This window comes from Mytilus trossulus, chromosome 11 (genome assembly GCF_036588685.1).
Source record: "Mytilus trossulus isolate FHL-02 chromosome 11, PNRI_Mtr1.1.1.hap1, whole genome shotgun sequence".
Classification (NCBI taxonomy): Eukaryota; Metazoa; Mollusca; class Bivalvia; order Mytilida; family Mytilidae; genus Mytilus; species Mytilus trossulus.
Window position 1 is genome coordinate 24017774 of NC_086383.1, and position 22719 is coordinate 24040492.

The window sequence follows — 22719 nt, forward strand, 5'->3', positions numbered from 1 at the left end:
AATGTAGAATGTGTGAAGTATAACGAATACTTCCGCTTGCGCAACTGACTTATGTAATTGTTAAGATACAGTTATAATAATAATGCATACCAATATACTAATACAAATTAAATACAATTGGACTAAAACAACTAAAAATGGTCAAAATAAAACGGACACAAGTGAAATACAAAAAAAATGAAATATTTAGAAAAGAATAAATAAAAAAAGTTTTTTAAATAATAGTACTGAGAAGTTAGTAATATGGGAAATTTTCGTAGAGTTCCATCATAAAAGCAAACAATTGACAATTAATATTTTTAGAATTTTTTTTTTAAGCTAAGTGATGTAAAAATAAAATAATATGGTTATAGAGCTTAAATATTTTGATTATACCAAAAAAGAAATAGGTACAAAAAAAAGTAATGAAAGAACAGTTTGAACTTGTTGATCTTATTTCTTTTTGACATATATATGTCAAATTAATTTAAATCAATTGAAAACAATAGCAACGAAAGACAATTGTATTTAACTATATATCGCATCGTGAAGTTTAAACAAAGAAATTAGTTCAACAAAAAAGTATCGTGAGATTGATTTCTAAATCTCGTTCTACCACTAATTTAAAAATATGACTACATTTGAAAATATTCGGATATGGACTTTATAAATTTTGTTGTCCTTTTCATTTTATTAGTATACAAATTTTCTAAAGTACTAACTTACGGTAAGTCACGAACTATGCTCGAAAAGTTTCAAAACTTAAATTAGAATTATTAGGTATCGTTTCTCCGCGAATATGACATGTTTTTATTTACTCAATTTATCTCAAAATTATCGGTAATTTTGATAGTTATGTGTAATAGTATGTACATTATGTGGTATGTCAATAGTTATATATTTATAATAATTTGGCCAATTCGACACGAGCGTGTATCCGTTAACTTTTACCATAGGTATTTTGAGACAGGACAATTATTTTTAACCCTCCCCCTTTTTCCACAGTTCGTTACTTTTAGTTATTTTTTCGATACATTTGAATTGTTTTCGCGTTTTACAGTATTATAGGAACATAAATATACTAGAAATAATTTGTATTTACTATTTATTTTCTATCAATTCCATGTGTACTATTCACAGCTTTCGCTGATGTATTTATTATAGTTTAACTTGATAGTTATAGAAAGAAAAAAAGATAGAGAGTTATTTCTAGCATTTTTTTGTTCATATGATACAGAAAAAACGCAAAATACAATTGAAATTAATAGAAGAAAAAAAAAACCGACTGAAAAAGGGGGATGCGTATAAAGAATAATGGTCCTTTCCCAAGTACGTTTGACCTTTCGCCCCTCTTTACTAGAAATACCTGTATGTTAATGGTCCTGCTGTCTTGTATCCACTAGTTAAACATTTCAAAAACTTCCATACGAATGAGAAATAATAAGTTCTCAAGAGATATATCGGAGCGAGTGGTCGAAAAGGAATTCACATTTTTCATGAATAGATAAAAAAGAAGATGTGGTATGATTGCAAATGAGTCAACTCTCCACATTGACAAGAGACCAAAATGACACAGAAATTAACAACTATAGGTCGCCATACGGCCTTCAACAATGAGAAAAGCAAAAATGCATTTTATAACTTATTAGTGCATACTTCCTTATTCAATGACATCAAGTGGACTAACCAATTTCCTACTCGTTCAATGCTTTCTATCAGAATATAGATTAAAAAATGACCATACAAAATTTTGACCTGGCATTGGAAGAAGTCCGTCAAATTTCTATGTGAGAAAATAAAGTACTAATGGTACACGGATTTAGCATACATGTATGTATATAAATATATATACAACTCGTCTAAACATCAACCCAACAATGTTAGATCTCTTAATATTTACATGTTATATTTAATTTCTTTAGATCATGTAACAACATGCGCAGTGTCGTCTACCATTGGAGAGTCTGTTCCTTATGACTTTAAAGATTTGCTGGACAGTAGTACTGGTAAGATTAAAAAAAATAATCATTTAGCTACAAAAATGTAGCACAGACGAACATGAATGAAATACCAACGAAGAGGAAACAAAGTTCTCAAAGGCAAATACCGACTCCTCTTATTTGTGGTCCTCAATTTTGTACTTATTTGGCCTTTTCAACTTTGTTTGATACGAGCGTGACTGATGAGTCTTTTACAGATGAAACGCGCGTCTGGCGCAATTACTGAATTTAATCCTGTTATCTGTGATGATTTTATTTTAAATATATGTGTCACTATTCTCAGACCGGTATTTAATTATTGGTGCCATTGGCAATCATATAACATATAAAAAGAAGATGTGGTTTGATTGCAAATGAGAAAACTGTCTTGATAAGGTTATAGTTTACTCTCTTGAAACATTTATTCTTGACAGATTTAAATTCTTTTAATCATTTATTAATTATTTTAAATGTTTTATTACTTCTTGACAAAGGTATTTCTTATTGGAGAACATCTTAAAAATAAACTCTTTTGGTTATCATTTATATGTGAACAAATTATGTTTTTATGAATTATAAATCCCTACACACAAAATGCAATCGGCGGTAACAAGGGAAAATATGCTGCTGTTAACATAAGTGTTTTAAGTTATTTATGTGTATCCTTCTCCAACAATAGGCGCAGTATACATGGTAGAAGACGAGAACTTCCAAGTGAAATGTTGTGGTGTAATATCATACTGGGAGATAAATGCTCGATCTCTGGCCACCATTCATTTACACGTATGGAGAAGGTTGTCGTCAAACTCATATGAACTGGTTGGGTTCAATACTGTTACACCCATGGGTAAGTAAAAAGATTGTTGAATAAAAATTATAACACCTTTCCGTCCCCTCCCAAAAAAAACCCCAAACAAACAAAACAAACAAACCAACCAACAAATATCTAGAATGAGTTCAAAAGTTTTTGCCAAATTTTCAATCACATACCTTGTTTCCTTGCTTAAACATATTTGAGAACACAAATAGATAACTAAATAAGTGGAAACACATAATTCAGGATATTACTACTGAAACATAAAAAATCACACTTTTATAAAACACATAACTTTTTTTTACAGATGTTGGCCATTTTGAATACGATGTTCCTATCTCGGAGAGGATTAGTGTAAAACATGGTGACTACATAGGATGGTATGTAAATACTTTATATGTCATTGAAATTATGTTCCTGAATAATGGAACAATTATTTTTTTGAAAGCACGTATAATGTATGTAACCATACAAATGATCTTTAGTTCTACAAGTTCAAGGGGTACAATCAAATTCACATGATGGATATATACAATGTACACACACCGGAAGTTACAGTCGAACTCGCCGCTTGAAAGGTAATTAGTAGTTGCATTTTCTTGTTTTTTCAATTAAATTTTGATTAATAAGTTGGCACACCACATGTCGGATAGTATGTAGTTTAAAAATACACAATTGTTTTTGCTAAAAAGCGTGCAGTTATTTTTTTGGGGGAAAAAAATGTTTTGGACCCGGAGAAAAAAAAAATGTTCGTTTCACCCTTCGTTAAAATTGAAGGAAAAAAAAAATGTTTTCGGTTTATCGCTAAAAAAATAGATTGTTCTTCGCAAAAGGCGAAAGAAAAAGTTTGTACAGAAAAAAAACTAATAGCCCCCCCCCCCTCCCCCTCCAGAAAATCAAATGGTTGCTGCCTAACTGGCTAAAGAAGCAGGTGTAGGTTAACCCGTCGTTTTGTTTGGAAAATGCATGTATTAAGTCAAGAACACGGCAATTGTTTGAATATAACTTTCATTTGTTCTTTTTATTGATAGCGTCAGATAGCGTAAGATAGCGTAAGATAGCGTAAGCTAGCGTTAGATTTTGAAAGTTTGTATGGACTTCCCCTTTAAGATATGCCTAAAAGTTTAGTATTGTTTTTCAGTTATACTTTTTGTTACAGACTTTCCTAATAATTTTCATATATGCAGCAGTGTTTTATCAATCGTATATTTCGGGTTTTCAGTGAGATGTTATACGGTTTACCATATTCATGTTTGTTTCCTAGTACAGTTTAAAATCCGATTTTTTTGTCAAATTTAAAACAAATATCTAATTTTGGTTTATTTGTGTGAAAACATTTTACTAGAAATTTTATTAAAAAATACTCTTATTTCAATGTCTTATGTCTCTTTTGTTTCCATGAAACATTTTTAGCTTACAATTTGGACTTAATATTCGGGGCCAAATATAACCGAACGTACCCTTTGAAAGTATGGACGTAAAACAGAGAAATCTGTTGGATGTTATATGTTAAATACGACACTTATTACCGAAGAGATTTCTTTTCAACAGCCTGATATATTCTCCTAAACATATATGCTTTCTCGTCTCTAAAAGATGACATGTCTTTCCTTATTTGTGTAGTAATAATCTTATATTATAACAGTTATTAGAAATACATTATTTTTTATTGCTCATTTGGTTTCTTTTAATGAGGGTCTGAAAGTTTTTTTTTATTTTGGTACACCGTTATTACAAATGCATCTTTTCTATTCATCTTTTCCAAACTATTCTGTTTGTCTCGCCTATTATTCTCTATTATGTAAACACCATGTAGACCCTCTTTTCTAACTTTGTTTTATTCGTGGTGAGACTTTATTTGCAGGTTCACAGCGGGTTCAGAGGTGATTTCGTACAACGAGCATAGTTCATACCCAATCATGAACAGAAAGTTTACGGGACAGACTAGTTTTACTGTTGGAGAGACTAGAGACTGGACTACTAGTAGAAATACTATAACAAACAGACAGTTTGCTATTGGTGCCCGGACGGCCTCAGGTACAATAATAACAAGGAAAAAACAAAACAACAACATTGAAATGTAGAAAAAAAACACCATACACTCCACCCTAAAAATAAAACAAACAAAAAAACAAAACATAACTTAACACCAGTGCTACCATTTTGACAGTTGATTATTTAATAAAAGTTGATACGCAACTTGTTTATTCTCACAGTTAAAGTTTCGGAGCTTTGGTAATCTGGCTATTAATTTGTTCTCAAAAGCTGGATCCTCAAAGCATACACACTGTTATGTGATACCGTGAACTTTCGTATAAAAAAAGATCGAAAGTGGTTTTGTTTAAAATGATCAGGAGAACATTGATTCTACATATAGCCTCTCCCCTATACTACTAGTATTCCGTTAATACTATCCATTTGTATTTTTTTGTTGCTTATATTCATTCAATTAAAAATTCGATTTAGGTGATACTCCAACTCTGAATATTGGTACCAATTATGAAATGACTATTGACGAATCAACAGTTGTTGGTACAGCGATACTCACCCTATCCGTGGTCGATGACGATGTCTCAGATATACATACCATTAACGTACTCAGCACAGATAATGGATACTTTGAGCTCAATTCTTGTAAGTTGGTTGTAAAATAAGACGCATAAAACTATTTTTATTTGATAATGGTGTTTTATATATAAATTAGATAAATAGATAGATTTTATTGTTCAATCAATCAAAAGTGTATCAAAAAATAATATTACTAATTGAAAAAAAATGTTGACATGTTAACCAACAAACTAAAACACAAATGACACATGGCTGAGAGTGTAATTATTTTCCTGGAGAAAAAAACCCAGAATTTTAAGTGAGAGAAAATAAGAAGAAAAGGGAATGATTTTAATATGCTATTGACCTTCGACCTTTTTGATAAACTAAATGTTGTTAATTTTTGAAATTGTTCTTCATACAGTAAATTTTTAACTGCTCTCTACGTACAAGAGGGTACCATTGAAGCAGTGTTACACAAATAGTCGTTGTAAGCCAAGAATCTCATCCTGGTATTGAACCATTTAAAAAAAATGTAATTTCAAAATGGACCATAATAATACAATTACAAAAACTACAAGCAAATTTATTGCTTGTCTTAATTTGGGTGTACGAATATTTAATATGGTTGAACTAATTGCTTAATGTTTGTTGTAGTGGCGCTGGAGACACTACAAGATGAGATACCAGAAGCCACTTATATAATGGAACTAGAAGTTATAGATGAGTGTTACCACACCTCAACATCAACTGTTGCCATAACAGTTCAAAACACTGTAAGCTATTCTACAATATTATTCCTCTTAAGTAACCAGAGCAACACGTGTCAATAGCTTTTCCTTCTTTCCAAAGGATGCTTACAATATTCAAATTTTTCACGATCTTCCTTAAATCCCCTCTTCATGGAGCCGGTGTTATTTGCATTGACAGGATGGGAAAACCTTTTTGGATTTTTGTGTTCCTAGTTAAAGGAGGCTCTTAAACGATTTTATCCTTCCGTTTACAACTGAATTGTATGTACTGTGATCTGTTTGAATGATTTTCTGTTATCTGTAGTTATCCCTGTGTGTTGTCATACCTTTTGGTTTAAAACGTTGTCAAACAGCTATTGGAATGAACAATAGGTCTGATCATAAAACTGCATTGTAGGTAGTATGACGTTGTACTCACTCATTACCATCAGTTAGGAATGGCAATAGCTTACAATGTAATGTTTTTATAAATATATTCCAGCTTATCACTATAGATAATTTGCCGCACACAATAACAATTCGAGAAGATTTGTATATCGAAGAAAAAATATACGATCTAATAGTAACTGAAGCTACTGATATATGGTATTGTGATATGCTGGATACAAATGATACACCTTTCCTAACAAGACAAGAAGATGCCGGAGGACCCAGTCCAGGCAAGTATAAAAATAAATAAATTATAAGGTTTTTCTTTATGCATGGACAAAAACAATTCAAAGTAAATGTACCAAATATCGATCAATGTTTTTGTGTAAAATTGAGAATGGACATGGGAATGTGTAAAAGAGACAACAACCCGACAAATTCACACACCCGGAGGCGTCCATCAGCTGGCCCATAAACAAATTTATATACTAGTTCAGTGATAATGAACGCCATACGAAACTCCAAATTGTACACAAGGAACTAAAATTAAAAATATTACAAGACTAACAAAGGCCAGAGGCTCCTGACTTGGGACAGGCGCAAAAATGCGGCGGGGTTAAACATGTTGATGAGATCTCAAACCTTCTCCTATACCTCTAGCCAATGCAGAAAAGTAAACGCATAACAGTACGCACATTAGAATTCAGTTCAAGAGAAACAAAAATGTTATCTAGTAAAATTTCAAGGGCAGATATAGTATCAAAGCATGTCCAATTGTCATTGTTTTTTTTTGTTTATTGCTACTAAAAAATGACCTAAAAGAGTCTGAACATATATAATCACATTCTGACTTTTAAATGCCCATTTAATTAGGTGTGTGAATTTTTTCTTAATGAGAATGTGAGGCAATGTGGTATATAGGATAGAAAAATCGAAACTTTGAACAGATCCAAAATAACCAATATAAGCATGCAATTTATCAGGTACTTCCAATGAGTTTTTGACACTCCAAAGGTTATTAGTTCCACTATTTTCGAAGGCCTTATTTGAACAATTTATTATCAGGTTTTTGATTGTACCAGGTGTACTGGTAAGAAGAATAGTTAATTTAGTAGTGGAACAATGGCTTGAAGACGAAATAAATCTATATTTGTAAGGTGTTTTGTGTAGCTTCGGAAGCCAATACATAGTTGGGACTTTCATTTTTTTTGGTTCTGCTTGTAAAGCGGTAGCTAAATGTTTATGTTTGTTACAGATTTCGTTTTCTGAAAAATGGCGTCAGTTGAAATGTTGGTGAATTGGTGATTTCTTTTTGTAAAACCTCAATGTAATTTACGTCAAACAATAATAATATTATTAGCAGCTTTATCGGCCAGGACAAAATCAAATTCCTTGGCTAGTCTTTTTAGTTTATGATATTACGACACTCATTCCAATTAATAATTGACGGGGGACGATATTTAGGTCCTTTACTGAGGAATAATTGTTACTCCCGGTCTTGAACGATGTTAAGATCTCCTGTTGAAATGGGTGCATAAATGTATTCGGAATTACTGCAATTACATGAAGTAGGGGTATTTTCACTGATAGTAACATCTTTACACAATTGGCTACAATTAAACACAAATTTCCGAATAGATTTCTTGTAAATTTAACAAATAAGAGGGATATCAAAATATCCCGGAATTTGTTCTCTAACATAATGGTAGTTAACGGTCCTACTAAAAAGCGCCCGGGAGCGCCCGCGAGCGCCCGGGAAAAGAAAAAGCGCCCGGGGAAGGAAAATTAGCGCCCGGGAGAATAAAATAATAATATTTTATAACAATAAAAAGTTTTCAAGTTCCTAAAAAAAAATCGTTGCTTGTTTTGTCCTTAATATAAATGGGGATATGTACGATGCTACATCGAAAGTGTTGTTTATATCTTTTATAAAACTAAAACTTTGACTGTTTTAATGCCTATGCTTATCAGGAATTTAATGCTTAGTTTTTGAATTAAACCAAACTCCTGCTTTTTACCCCCTTCCCTTAACGACTGTACATGTATAGTACTGCTTTATTTGCTGATTTATCATGTGTTACTTTTTTAATTTTGATTAGATAAATATTTATCTGTGAAATTTAAGTGTTTTTTTTACATTTTTCATTTAAATATTATTTTTGAAAAACATGTCTTTTGAATTTTACATTTTATAAATCTTCCGCATAAACTGTGATCTATTATTATCTGTCTTTCGAAACAGTATTCATATATTATTGTTAAAATTGAAACATTCATACATGTACTTGTATTGTGCTTTATTATACATGTCTATTATCTGAATTTGCAAATTACTTCAGCGTATAAAATTTAAAAAAAAAATCAATGAACATAACTTATTTCATCGACACAAAGTTGTCTCATGCCAATATAATATCTATATATTTTCCCCGGGCGCATTTTCTTTTCCCCCGGGCGCTATTTGTTCTTACCCGGGCGCTTTTTCTTTTCCCCGGGCGCTTTTTCTTCACCCGGGCGCTCCCGGGCGCATTTTAGTAGGACCCGTAGTTATAAATACCGGCAATATTTACAAAATCAAAACCTTTATTGACACACTTTATTTTAATAAAATGTTTTTTTATGATCTTTTGTGTCTAGTTTTTGAATGTTCGCTATAGAAATGAAATCGTGAAATTAACACCTCGCAAAAGTTCATTCTCCATTTAAAATTAACGTAGACTAACATCAGATGCATACTTTTTTATTAAAGATATTCATATAATATGGCAGTACCTGAACTGTATCCGAAAGAAATCCAATCCAATATTAAGTCAAATAGTATATGCTAAATGGTCAACTATTATATTTATTTCTAGTGATTTATTTAACCTTAATTTCCTCAACTTAAACAAAAACTTGATTTATACTTTTGTCGATTTAACAATAGCATGTCCACCCAACCCCTACTAATTTTTGTCATTTATAATTCAGATTATGCAATATATTTGAATCCTTGGCCTCAACTAGATTATGATGCCAACAATAAATATCTATTGACGGTGAAATGTTACGATGATCACCATACAGCGAGTGGAACAGCTACTATCTCAATTATAAAGAACACAGATCCTGTCTTCACCAATCTTGATAGTGAGTGATGTATCTGTTATACTTAGGGAAAGATTCTACAAAATATCAGGAAAACACGTGGATCAAACTTTAACTTTTTTTTTTATTTGGCTTATTAACATTTTGGATTTGAGCGTAACTGATGAACTTTGTACTCTATTTGTTCAATTTTCTAATTTTTCAACAACTTTCTTCAATTTTATAGAAAATATCCTTGGCTTTTGAATGACGTATTCTGGAAATCGGAAAATTCTGAATTTCTCTGACGTTACAAATTAAAACACTATTCTATAAATTTTGTGCTTCCCAAGCAGCTTTCTTGATAATTCACCGTCATTTGTTCAATCTGTGATTTTATAGTATTCTGCTTTGATGATAAATACTTTTTCTTGTATTTGTCAAATCCTTTTTGAAATAGACTTTTCCAATCTCTTCATCTGTTTTAGCGCTTTTAAAGAAAAATCATTAAACCATATAATTGCAAGAGATATGAAATACTTCCAAAAGTGTCGTTATGTTTGAATATGTTTATCATAGTATACATCTTGATTTAAAATCTAAACATATTTCCTGTTACAGTGTTTAATCGTTTTTCCTGTTTGTTTCATTTATTTTTTAAATGTAAGACCACAGTAGTTAATTGTTTAATTCTATTTTTAGATTCAGTGACTGTTGATGCATTAACACAGGTTAACAGTGATATTGTATTCACTGTTAGTGTTACCGACGATGAAAATGACCAGATCATTTTTACAATGACGACTTCACCAGCTGGCGGACCATTTGATATACTTGATTATTGTATGTTACAATTTAAATTATTCACTGATAGTTCGCATAGATGTAAAAAGGTGTGATATGAGTGCCAATGGTACAACTCTTTCATCCAAAGTAACAATTTGTACTAGTAAATTATTATAGGTCAAAGTACGGTCTTCAACACAGAGCCGTGGCTCACACCGAACAGCAAACTATAAAGGGCCTCCAAAATAACATGTGTAAAATTATTCAAACGGGAAAACCAGCGGTCTAACCTATAAAAAAACGAGAAACGAGAAATACTTATGAACAACGTCAACAAAAGACAACTCTTGAACATCAGATTCTTGACTTAGGACAGATGTAAACAAATGCAGTGGGTTTAAACTTTAAATAGGTACCAACCTTTCACATGCCTTGATTGTGTTGCCATTGCCTTTAGTATATATAATTGAATAATAATTTGACAAGTAACATTTTTAAATGATTATATTTTTTTCCTTTTTTAATCGAATGTCCATGAATTACACAAACATTAAAGGTTGCCTGAACATCTCCTAACTGTTACAAAGATACATACAAAAGTGATGTGTGTTTGTTGCACCCTGATGAATAGAATCAAAGCCAGGTTAAATTGGATATAGACTTTTATAAAGCCGAAATGTCTGTCTCTGTGAAACATTTCAAAATCTAGTATCGGTTAAAATTGTCCTATTCTAATCTCGGCTCGGTTGGCACTATTTCTATAGTTCATACTGTTTATGAATAAGTAATGTTTTGGGCATAAATAAACCATTTCAATACACCACTTTGTCAAATTAATAAGCAACCTTTCACATGCATTTTGCTTTGAAAAAAAATATATATGCCTTTGTAAATTAACCTTAAACTTTATAATGTCATATATTTCTACACAAAAGTGTATGCCATAAATTTAAAGAAAATTCGAAATGTAGTAGGTCTCTATGTGGGAATTTTTCTTGTAAGCTATCATGTTTAAGTCGACTTCGTAACTGTCTAGTACGAAACTGACCTTACATTTTGTTTGTGATTTTATTTATTTTTTGCATTAAATCACTTATTAATATCAACTTAAACATACACGTTTCTCCGTACTTATTATATCCGCTGTGTTGTTCTTTCCAATTTTTTCCTCTCATAAAGCTTTGAATGAATAGTAGAAGTGTCCGAAATTTTGGCCTAATTCATCACCAAAGTGACATTAGTGCAGTGTAATAGGTACCATTTGGTGTTTGAAGTTGGTGCTACAGGTAATATTGACAATGGGTATAAAGATATTATGGAATATTGAGTCTCTTAAACGTTATTTTTCTCTTTCACATATAACATGACATATATAAAACAAGCAACTTTTTTTTCAGCGGGAAAAGTTGTTTTAACAGAAAATGTATTGCGTCACCATGCTAGTGCAACATATGATCTATCAATAACTGCAAATGATGGTTATAATACTATTGGACCTCGAACACTAACAGTAAATATTAATGGTATGTTAAATCATATTGCTTAAAGACAAAAAGTAGAAAACATACAAATCAAGATATGTCATGAATTGATTAAAGACGCAACACACAGTGGTGGATTAAGAAATGTTCTTAAGGGGGCGCAATGACTTCATCAGAGGATGCCTACTACAATAATGCTTCATCAATTTTATCGTTCTTGGTTTTGATTTAATGCTAGATACAAAAACAAGCTTTATGTCTAACATCCCGAATAATCATAGGTCTGTTCGATATTTATTAAGAATTTAAACCAAAACGGAAGAACTAGATCTGTCTTCACTGTATTTAATAATTGGATCATAAATTGCATGAGTATTCTTACAACATGTACAGTGGAGATCACTTCTAACCTCTCATTAAATCTGTCAGGAGAACTGTTCTAGAACAGTATGTAGAACTGTCAGCCTGACACCTTTTAGTCAGTTCTAGGTTAGAACTGTTCTAGCTAGAACTGATTTGGTCAGTTCTACCTAGAACTGATTTGGACAGTTCTACCTAGAACTGATCCTGACAGTTCTACCCTAGAACAGTTTTAGACAGTTCTAGCTAGAACTGACCAAATATTTAGAACAGTTCTACCTAGAACTGATCCTGACAGTTCTAGCTAGAACTGACCAAATATTCAGAACAGTTCTACGGTTAGAATTGATTTCTAATTCTACGGCTAGAATTGATTTTTATAAATTCTACGGCCAGAATTGATTTATAAATTCTACGGCTAAAATTGAATTATAAATTCTACGGGTAAAATTGATTAAAAATCCTACGGCTAGAGTTGATTTATAAGTTTTAAGAACTCTTTACCTTAATTATATAAAGGCTTGGTATAAAAAGCGGTTTAAATTATGTAGAGTTTGCTATTTTGCCGGTTTTATTTCAGATTTATAACCTGTTAACCCCGCCATATTCTGCATGTATGTTCCTGTTCCAGGTCAGGAGCATGTAAGGCCTCAACCATTTGATGTTCGGGGGGGGGGGGGGGGGGGGCTATGGATTTTGAATTATTTTTGTTTCAACCCTGAGCAAACAAATTGTTTGTTTCACCCTCACATTCTACTATATGTAATGCTCAAATTGAAAGAAAAAAATGTTTTTAACTTGTGGCCAAAAAAATATTTTCCTTGATGGCGAAGTTTGTCCAGAAAAAAATCCATAGCCCCAGAAAATCATATGGTTGCTGCCTCATTCAGTGATTTTCTTTTGTTGATGTGTAGGCCGTTAGTTATCTCATTTGAATCGCTTTACATTGTCTTATCATGCCTTTTATTGCTGACTATGCGGTATGGGCTTTGCTCATTGTTGAAGGCCGTACGGTGACCTAAAGTTGTTAATGTCTGTGTCATTTTGGTCTATTGTGTATAGTTGTTTCATTGACAATCATACCACATTCTCTTTTTTATATACATAAATTATTCGTTTTTCTTTCATTTTTTTACATAAATTAGGCCGTTAGTATTAGGGGGGGGGGGGCATTATTATTTGAATTGTTTTACATTTGTTATTCCAGGAGTCAGGATGGCTTGTTATCACATAACAAAATTATCGGACCTCATTAACCAATATAATATCTGTTTACGAGTAGTTTTCATACCTTGGACGACCTGTTTAACAAAAATCTTTTGACCGCATCAATCTAAACTGCCATTATTTGCCCCTGGACCCCTCCCCTTGATCCTCCAATGAGCATGTTCTTATTTTATTCAAAATATTGAATCATCACAAATATCAGTACATGTAGTTTTTATACTTCAGACTGAGTCGTGTAATAAAATCTTTTGACTGAATCAACCAAAACTTACCATATTTGTTTTTTATTATGTAAATCTATATAGCTGCACAGCAATTCAGTTATAATTTTAGTTCGAGAGGAACTGTAGTATATAAATAACTGCAGTATTGGAAATCAATGACCACAATTTTTTTTCGCATTAATTGAGGGTGCCAGCATTTCCTATTTTTATTCAAAATATAGCATTAGAAAAAAATCTCAGTAGTTTTCATACCTCAGACTGACTCATGTAACAAAATTATTTGTCTGTATCAATCAAAACTGACCATATTTGACAGCATCAACCAAAACTAACCATATTTGACCACATCAACAAAAACTGACCATATTTGCTCTTTTTTATACAACTCTTATAGCATGTATAGTCGCATAGTATATCTGTAATATTTTTATGTAAGGATGGAGTGAATAATCATTATAATACAAATGATCTATATTATAGGGTTATTGCATGAATATTGGGGAATATTGTTCCAAGTAGAATTTTATATTGCACGTGCTTATATTTTTTATACATGTATGATGTATCAGGATGGATTGTTCAATATAAAGGAAAGCAACATTAGAAAACAAAATTATGCTCGCATCAGTTTATAGTGCCAGCATGACCTCTTTTTAATCAAAATTTTGAATCATAAACTAATTTCAGTAGTTTTGATATCTCAGTCTGACTCATGGATACATGTATAACAAAATTATTTGTCCGCATCAACCAAAACCATGAAAACGGACCATATTTGACCGCATCAACCAAAACTGACCATGATATGTTACAGCATCAACCAAAACTGACCATATTTACACTTTATAATGTAAATCTTAATATATATATATATAAAGCCGCATAATAAATCACTTATACATGTACATTTGTAGTTACATATCACGATGGATTGTATAATTCAAATGACAGCAATATTGTAACATATTGGCTAAACAACATTTTTCATTTCAATTTAGAGAACAAACAATTTGCTGCAAGTCCTCTTTTCATTCAAAATATTGAATTGTAAAAAAATTTCAGTAGTTTCGATATACATGTACATGTATCAGACTGAGTCGTTTTAACAAATTATTTGACCACATCAACCAAAACTGAACTTATTTAAATATATATGGCCTCATTGTAACAGAGACATATAATACAATTGTATTATATGTCTCTGATTGTAAACCAATAATATTTCTATGTCAGGACAGATTGTAAGATAAAAATGACACCAACTTTGGAACACAATACACTATTTATTGCGAATCCTGGCTGACCCGGCCTCATGAACTTTTGAAGCATACAACAATCACTTTTCCATTGTGGCGTCAGATATTTTGCTTTATGATGTCATTTTTTTACGGGAACCCGTGTGATATTCAGTAATGGCAGACAAATAGCGATAAGGTATATTTATACCATATCTAAAATTTAACGCGCCTTTATTTCCTCTCTGTATCCATAATAATGAACCGTCACTAAACTGCTGAAGTGACTTTGTAAGTCAGTTAGATTGTAATGGGTTTTTTTTGTAAGCAAAACTATTTTACGGCATCATCAAACACTCGCATGACTGATTCATATACTTTATTTTAAAATAAAAAGTACATGTATGGGAAGTTCTCTTCTTGGAATAATATACTGTTATTATAAATATAATTTGAAGACAAATGGAAGAAGGCAAAGAAAAATGCATGATTTTGTTTGTAGCCGAACGTCCAGTGGCAAATGCTTCATTTATGTTCAGATGAGTATATTTTTCTGAGTTTCAGACTCCGAGATATCATTTATAATCGTTATGGATAAGTCTGGCTAAATTGACGAGATGGTGCAAATGAATATAGCTTTTTTACGTTATAAATTACAACACTTTTTTCATTAATATTCCATAATTCATCCACTGTACAATTTTCGTTTGAACATTTGTCAAAACAGAATCTTAAATGAATGTAAATCCAAGGCAAACAAGGTAAATTACGATTAAAACTCCATGAATCAAATGTAGAGTTATATTTATGAAGAGACTGTTAAAAACGGGGAACGAAGAAACGTAAACAATGATGTTTCCTATGCAATCTTATAAAAATATTTCTCCGATGAGTTGGATAACCTCCTATTCATTGCGATATTTGTACATGTAACGTTTGATCAGTAAAAAATATAGAAAATCTGCTATTATCTAGCAAAGTGATTGGAAGTAATTTATTTCTTCTAAATTCTAAAGTGCCCTTACTGCAGTGACGTCATTTAGAACTGTTCTACAGTCCTGACTGATTTAGTCAGTTCTGCTGACAGTTCTACGGTTAGAACTGATTTGGACAGTTCTACCTAGAACTGATCCTGACAGTTCTACCCTAGAACTGATCCTGACAGTTCTAACTAGAACTGATTTAGTCAGTTCTACCTAGAACTGATTCTGACAGTTCTACTTAGAACAGTTCTAGGGTAGAACTGTTCTAGGTAGAACTGTTCTAGGACAGGTTAGAACAGTTCTATGACAGTTCTCCTGACAGTTCTAATGAGAGGTTAGAAGTGATCTCCACTGTACAAACAACGTTTAAAAGAACTTCGGTAGACAATATAATGATTTTATCTAATAATAATTTGTATCACAGTGACTGCTGTACCCATATTTTGACTATTGTATGTATTATGTCTGTTTTGTTCACGCATCGTTGTAAATATAACAGAATTTGATGTGACTGTCGTACAATTGAGAGGTTAAGCGCTGTAAAACTATGTTCAATCAACCATTTCCTTCGTTTGAAAATGCCTGAACCTAGTCAGGAATATGACAGTAGTTGTCCATTCGTGTTATGTCATTTGATTTTGCTATTTGATTAGGGACTTTTCGATTGAATTTTCCTAGGAGTTCAGTATTGTTGTGATTTTTTACTTTTTGTATATAGGGAAATAAACTTATCATAGATTCGGTGATCGTTTCGTCTACAATAGACTTATTAGTGACACTCTAATAAAAAAAATGTCCCCAAAAAAGGTCAAAATAAAGTAAAAGCTTGAAAATTATTGAGGATCCAAATTTTCAGGTGGAGATTCAGAAGAGTGGTATACATTACAGTCATATATAACACACACGTTGTTTAATTTTTGTAGATATCAATGATAAACCTGTTTTATCAAATTTACCAGCAGACATGAACTTGTTAGAAAATGCAGCATTATCAACGTCATTATTTACTGTCTCTGTCGATGACCTTGACATATCAGATCCACGTGTTTTTACAGCAACGTTTGGTCCAAGACAGGGTGCAAAGTACTTTTCAATTGATAGTAGTAAGTCTTAGTCACCTACATAACATCGAAAATTCATAAATGTTGCCTTATTTCAGGTTTTAGAAGTTATGTGACCATCTTATCTCTGGTTATTTGACAAGTGCACTTTTATCATTCAGTATTTCAATTAAAAATATCAAAGCAAAGGTCTCATTTGTTTTGATAACGTTTTTCAGACTCTTTAGAACACAATGGAATAGAATAATGAATTATTTTAGTTAAGAGTATTACTTTTCTACCGTATACACTACTTATTAACATACTATTATCAAAAGTATAACTTGCAAACTAATTGCATTAGATTGGGTTACAAAGTTTTGAAATCATATAGAAATTATGTCTTCTAAAGACAAATAGTCAGTCACTATCTAAGTACTGTATTAGTTAAGTCCAAAGTCAGGAGCCTCTGGACTTTGTTAGTCTTGTATGATTCTTAATTTTAGTTTCTTGTGTATAATTCGGAGTTTAGTTTGACATCTATTGTCACTGGAATAGTATAGATATTTGTTTAGGGACCACCTGAATGACACCTCCAGGTGCGGGAGTTTCACGCTGCATTGAAGACGTATTTGTGACCTTCTGCTGTTGTTTGTTCTATGGTTGGGTTGTTGTCTCTTTCACACATTCCCAATTTGATTCTAAATTGTACTACCTACTAAACATTTTAGTATTAGCTTTTACTAGGATGATACATATTACAGTTTGTTTCTAAAAAACAACGAAATACAGTTAAGTACTCAATTTGCTAAGCATTGATACATTATAATTTTGTTATTAGATATAAGTTGTTACTATTAAATTTTTTAAACCTCGTAAAATGTATCTCATTTGTGTCAGGAGTACTTAGATCATACCTTTTTTAAAGGCTTTTTATGCATGTATGTTAATTTTCTACCTTTTTAGCATTTGAATTTTTACTCTAAACTTTATTTTTGATAAATCCAATGTTTGTCCTATTTGTGTAGATGCTGCTGCTTTATGATTAGCACACACATATACATCCAAAAATGAATACTTGTTCATCGGTGCAATAACTACTATGTTCAAACGCACAAATGACTTTCAATATTGTTGTAAAAGAGAGGCGAACGATATCAGAGGGACAGTCACACTCATAGATTGAAAATAAACTGACAACGCCATGGCTCAAAATAAAAAAAATTAAACAGACAGATATAAGTATACAAGACACAACACAGAAAACGGAAGACTAAGAAAACAAACCCCACCAAAACCTGAGGTTCTGCTTCACATGTGGCCTCTGTCGTAGAATTGTCATTGCTTTTGTTCAGTATACTGCTTTGGTATCGAACAAGAAATATAGATTTTGATATATATTATTTGATTGCTATAACATTAACTTATATCGTTATTAATTTTATTTATTAATTTAAAAATTCTAGATGGAGTTATTTGGACTTCAGCGGTACACAACATAGATTATGATTACATCGAGTCCACGTCAATAAGAGTATGGGTCATGGTTACAGATGAAAAAGAACATGACGAACAATTACTGACGATTCAAATTAAAAATCAGAACGAGGCGCCCTCATTTTCTCAGACTCATTACTCGATATCTAGAGATGAAAGCAACGTAAGTGTATTATAGAGAGGCATCATTCGTCTCAACTCGGCCGATTCCGTACCCTCATCATAGAAGGAGAGTAGCGGATTCTACCGAGGATTGCCGAATAAGAGAGGCATAAGATCACAAAGGGATATTCAAACTCATAACTTGAAAAAAAAAATCCACGATAAAGCAATATGGCATAATCCGGAAAACTACCAAACGCAAACAAACATACACAAACCACAACTTCAAAGAGCTAGTATTTGCGTAACAGTGGAAAATAAACCATTTCAATATTTTTTATCAGATTATGGTTTATTTATCGCATAGTGTCTACAACACCGTTTGGGCTAAATTACGCAAATATGTTATGCCAAACTCTTTTGTACACTTGCCCATATTTATTTGACTTTTTTCATTCACGTTTTTATGGTTCGTCTGATTCACACTGTCATCCTTAGCCGTATATGTGTTTTCTTCATTTTTGAAATTGTTTGATACTCAATGAGTTTTTAGCTAGCTATAAAACTAGGATTAAGCCATCATTTCTAAAACGGGAAATGCCTGTACAGAGTTAGGAATATGACAGTTGTTTTTCATTTGTTAGACAAGTTGGATGGGATTGATCTTATGATTTTGCCATTTTATAAAAGACTTTTCGTTTTGTATATGCAAAGGAGTTCGGTATTTTTGTTAAACATATCATTATACTCTTTGTGAAGACGTAACGCGTGCAAATAAACTCATCAAAACAAGGCCAACAATCAGCCTTGTATATATTAGTTTAAGATGAACTTTAAAAGGCATTATAAATTATATAGCTATTTGGAATATCAATACTTTTTGAATTATATAAGGTGGCTGAAATATGTTTTATTTTCACAAGGAAAAAAGTATTTATAGACAAAATTGTAATCTGTGCTTTGACCGTCCACATGTTTGAATCGAGCTACACTGATATAGGAAAGAAAACAACGTGTCTTATTTAGTTAAAACGGGCTGCTGTTGCTAACGCACCGTTATATTTTAACGTTTTTCTAAAACGGTCTAAGGCAAGAGAAGATAACAATAGAATGAAAAGATATCCAGCTTGTTTGTGTAAAAATAGATATACCAAAACTTCGCTTATAATATATATTAAGGTGGTACCCAACACTTTTTCTAAAATTTATTTGGCTCGTTTAATTTTCATAAAATTTTGCTAAAGTATTTACATTTACCCTCTAATAAAAATATAAAAATTTCAAAAATTTTGAACCAACCGTTTTGTCAGAAAAATTACACTGGTTATATAGCAAATTGACAAACACTAATTTTGATCATTGAGAAGCTTAATATTCCCTTAACAACACAACGTAATTTAAACGTTTAGCTGATTTTACAGAGTTATCTCCCTGTAGTGTTAGGTACCACCTTAAACATGTTAAAGATTGTTGTAAATATTTGTTTTGACTTGATGTTACTTGTATTTTAGGAAAGTCTATCATTTCCCTTGACAAGGTATCATGTTTATGACCCAGATGTTGCTAGAGATGGGGATGTCCACGAATACTTTATCGACTGTGGTACAAACACGTCTAGGTTATCAATTAACAACAACACCGGACAGATAAGTTTTAGAGACGGATATGATCTTGATATTGAAGGAACTCCAACAGATATTAGTTGCATAGTAAACGTCACTGACATCGATGGTTTAACTGACACGTGTCAAATAGCAGTCAATATCAGATACGTTAATGAATATACCCCATTTTTTCCATATTCACCGTGGGCGCCATTGCGACAGTATCCAGTTACGGTATATAGTTATGATATAATTGGTACCATTATAATCACTATAACAGCCACTGACAGTGACCTGACAGAGCATGGTACATTTTATTATTCACTTGTTCAAACGTTCAACGGAAGTGCCGAACTTTTTGGCGTATTAAACAACGGCAGTGTATATATTAAAAGTGATTTTAGTATATATGACAATGGAGCAACATTTGATGTGCTCATGTTAGCTACAGACACTGGTGGTCTCATAGGAACAGCGACAATACAAGTGACTATTCCTGCGCCAACAACGACTACAACCACTACCGAGACGCCATTACGGTATACAGAAGATATAGTGAATACATCACTTCTATCATTCGGTGTTGTAGGAGGAATAGTTGTAATACTTTTGATTGGTTGCTTGTTATTCACTTATTTTACATTACCAACGTGCAATAGGCCAAAATGTAATTGCTGGTAAGTGTATTTTCTCTTTTAGCCTAATAATTTTTTAAATGTCCTTGCTAAATAAAAATGCTACATTTAAGATAGGATTCTTAAGTGATTTGCAAATATTTACATTAATGAAATCGTGTAAAACATTTTTCATGAAGGAAGACCATGAATGAATTCTTTGACAAAACCAAACTGTAGTTGGACATATAGAAATATAGTTCTCCCTAACTTGTATACTATTAAAGACTCCAATTAAAGTATCTGGCTGTGTTTATGTACATATTGATATTAATGTTCTTTTATGTATTCTAAATGCATTTAAGAGCTTTTTTGTACGATAACTACTGTGACCTCTTTTATAAATGAATTTTACGCACACAAAAATGTGCTCTATTCCTGAATTGTTACAGATTGAGAACTGACATAATCGTACTATCTATTATTTCAACAATTCTAATAAATAAACTATGACTTCCATGTAAAAGCGTCATTATCATTTATTGGTTTCATTTTTACAAAACAAAAGTCATTATTTATTATCGCTTTGTTGTGTTGTATTGTGTTTTGAATTGTTGTTGTTTTTACAAAATACCTACTCAGGGATATGACAGTTGTTTTCCATTAGTTTGATGTGTGAATGCTTTTGATTTTGCCATTTTGAATTTTCTCTGGAGCTCTGTATTTTTGTTATTTTTATTACATAATAATTGTATATGATGAAAACGTTTATGGTAAGTTTTTTTTAAAAAACAGCACTTCATGTTCTTTGTAGTAAACGAAAACCAAAGCCACCTAAACCAAAAGTAAAAACGCCACCACTGCCACCGCCAGTGTACACACCGATGGAAGCAATGCCTCTGCCAAGGGGTATACTGTTGGGGGAGCCAGCAGACGAAAGAGGTAGTATAGTAAACATTTCCCTAGTAAAAACATTTTTTAGTAATAGATATACCTGAGTGAGACAACAACTTATCAGAAAAAACAACACATAAATTTGAACGCATTATACAACGATAACGATGACAGCGACCACTCAATTGGAAAATCGACAAAAAGACCAACATATTTCACAAAACACAAGATTGAAAACTAGAGAACGGGCAAACTTAAATGAGCAGCGAAACAATATTTTGCATTATATCATGACTTATGATTAATTTGTTGTGTAAAGTAAATATTTGCATCTGTTCTTCAGTTTACATTACTGGAAAAGATCCTCCAACTAACTTAAAAGGTCGGAACAACAGTCGAGATGAACGAATTTATGAACAAACATACAGCAATAGTCAAGCAGGTGATCCTAATAAATGGATGTTAACCGTAGACAAGGAAGTAAATAGCAACCAATCGGCACAGCTGTAAAATGTACCATTACTATCTACTGACAAGTACAACGCAAATGTTGGAATATCTTTGTCATGTTTGTGACGAACAGGCATTCTTTGGGTTTCAATTCATATGTATATTGATTGAAAAATCTTTATAATAAATTGTATTTACTTACTGTATTTAAGTTAGTGCTTGAGTATATGAGTACACGCGCGAACGCAAAAAAAACTAAATCAATCATCTTTTTTATATACAACATATTTATGAGATTGCAGAATGTATTATAGTTCATTATGACCTCAAAGTTTGAAGGCCAATTGTTGTCATTTATACTATAAGACAATATCCAGCTGACGAATCTGTCATATCAGGTAGAAGGTATAACTGGATCCAATAAAAAGTACAATTTATGTACATTATATCGAGTTCTTTTGCACAAAAGTAACATTATTTAGTTATGGTCCTTGAAGGGTGTACACTTACTAGGTACACGTGTTTAGTGTAACTGGAATGCATATGGTGAATGGTGCAAAACGAAATGAGGTTTTGTACAAAGAATTGTGATGAATCTGAACAAATGACGATAATCTTTTGGTGTTACACATTCTTTTCACTTTGTTTTCTTTAAAATTATCGAAATTTCTTAGCGCACAATTATTCTGTAAAAACCTTTCATGCAGATATTTTTT

At 32.0% G+C, this 22719-nt stretch overlaps 2 protein-coding genes across 2 annotated transcripts; both read left to right on the top strand.

The window, feature by feature from the left end:
* Positions 1–604: 604 nt before the first annotated feature.
* On the top strand, positions 605–6468 carry LOC134689872 (uncharacterized). The gene is made up of 8 exons (XM_063549842.1): positions 605–706; positions 1902–1985; positions 2638–2805; positions 3080–3152; positions 4637–4809; positions 5239–5406; positions 5977–6095; positions 6376–6468. Exons 1-8 carry the CDS (start codon positions 637–639, stop codon positions 6466–6468), a joined length of 948 nt encoding a protein of 315 aa, XP_063405912.1. The 5' UTR covers positions 605–636.
* A 90-nt stretch (positions 6469–6558) lies between these two features.
* LOC134690905 (protocadherin-9-like) lies at positions 6559–22204 on the top strand. The gene is made up of 9 exons (XM_063551068.1): positions 6559–6730; positions 9411–9569; positions 10209–10349; positions 11690–11815; positions 16726–16905; positions 18309–18502; positions 19953–20722; positions 21474–21601; positions 21897–22204. The coding sequence occupies exons 1-9, from the start codon at positions 6667–6669 to the stop codon at positions 22061–22063; spliced, it is 1929 nt and encodes a 642-aa protein (XP_063407138.1). The 5' UTR covers positions 6559–6666; the 3' UTR covers positions 22064–22204.
* The last annotated feature ends 515 nt before the right edge of the window (positions 22205–22719 follow it).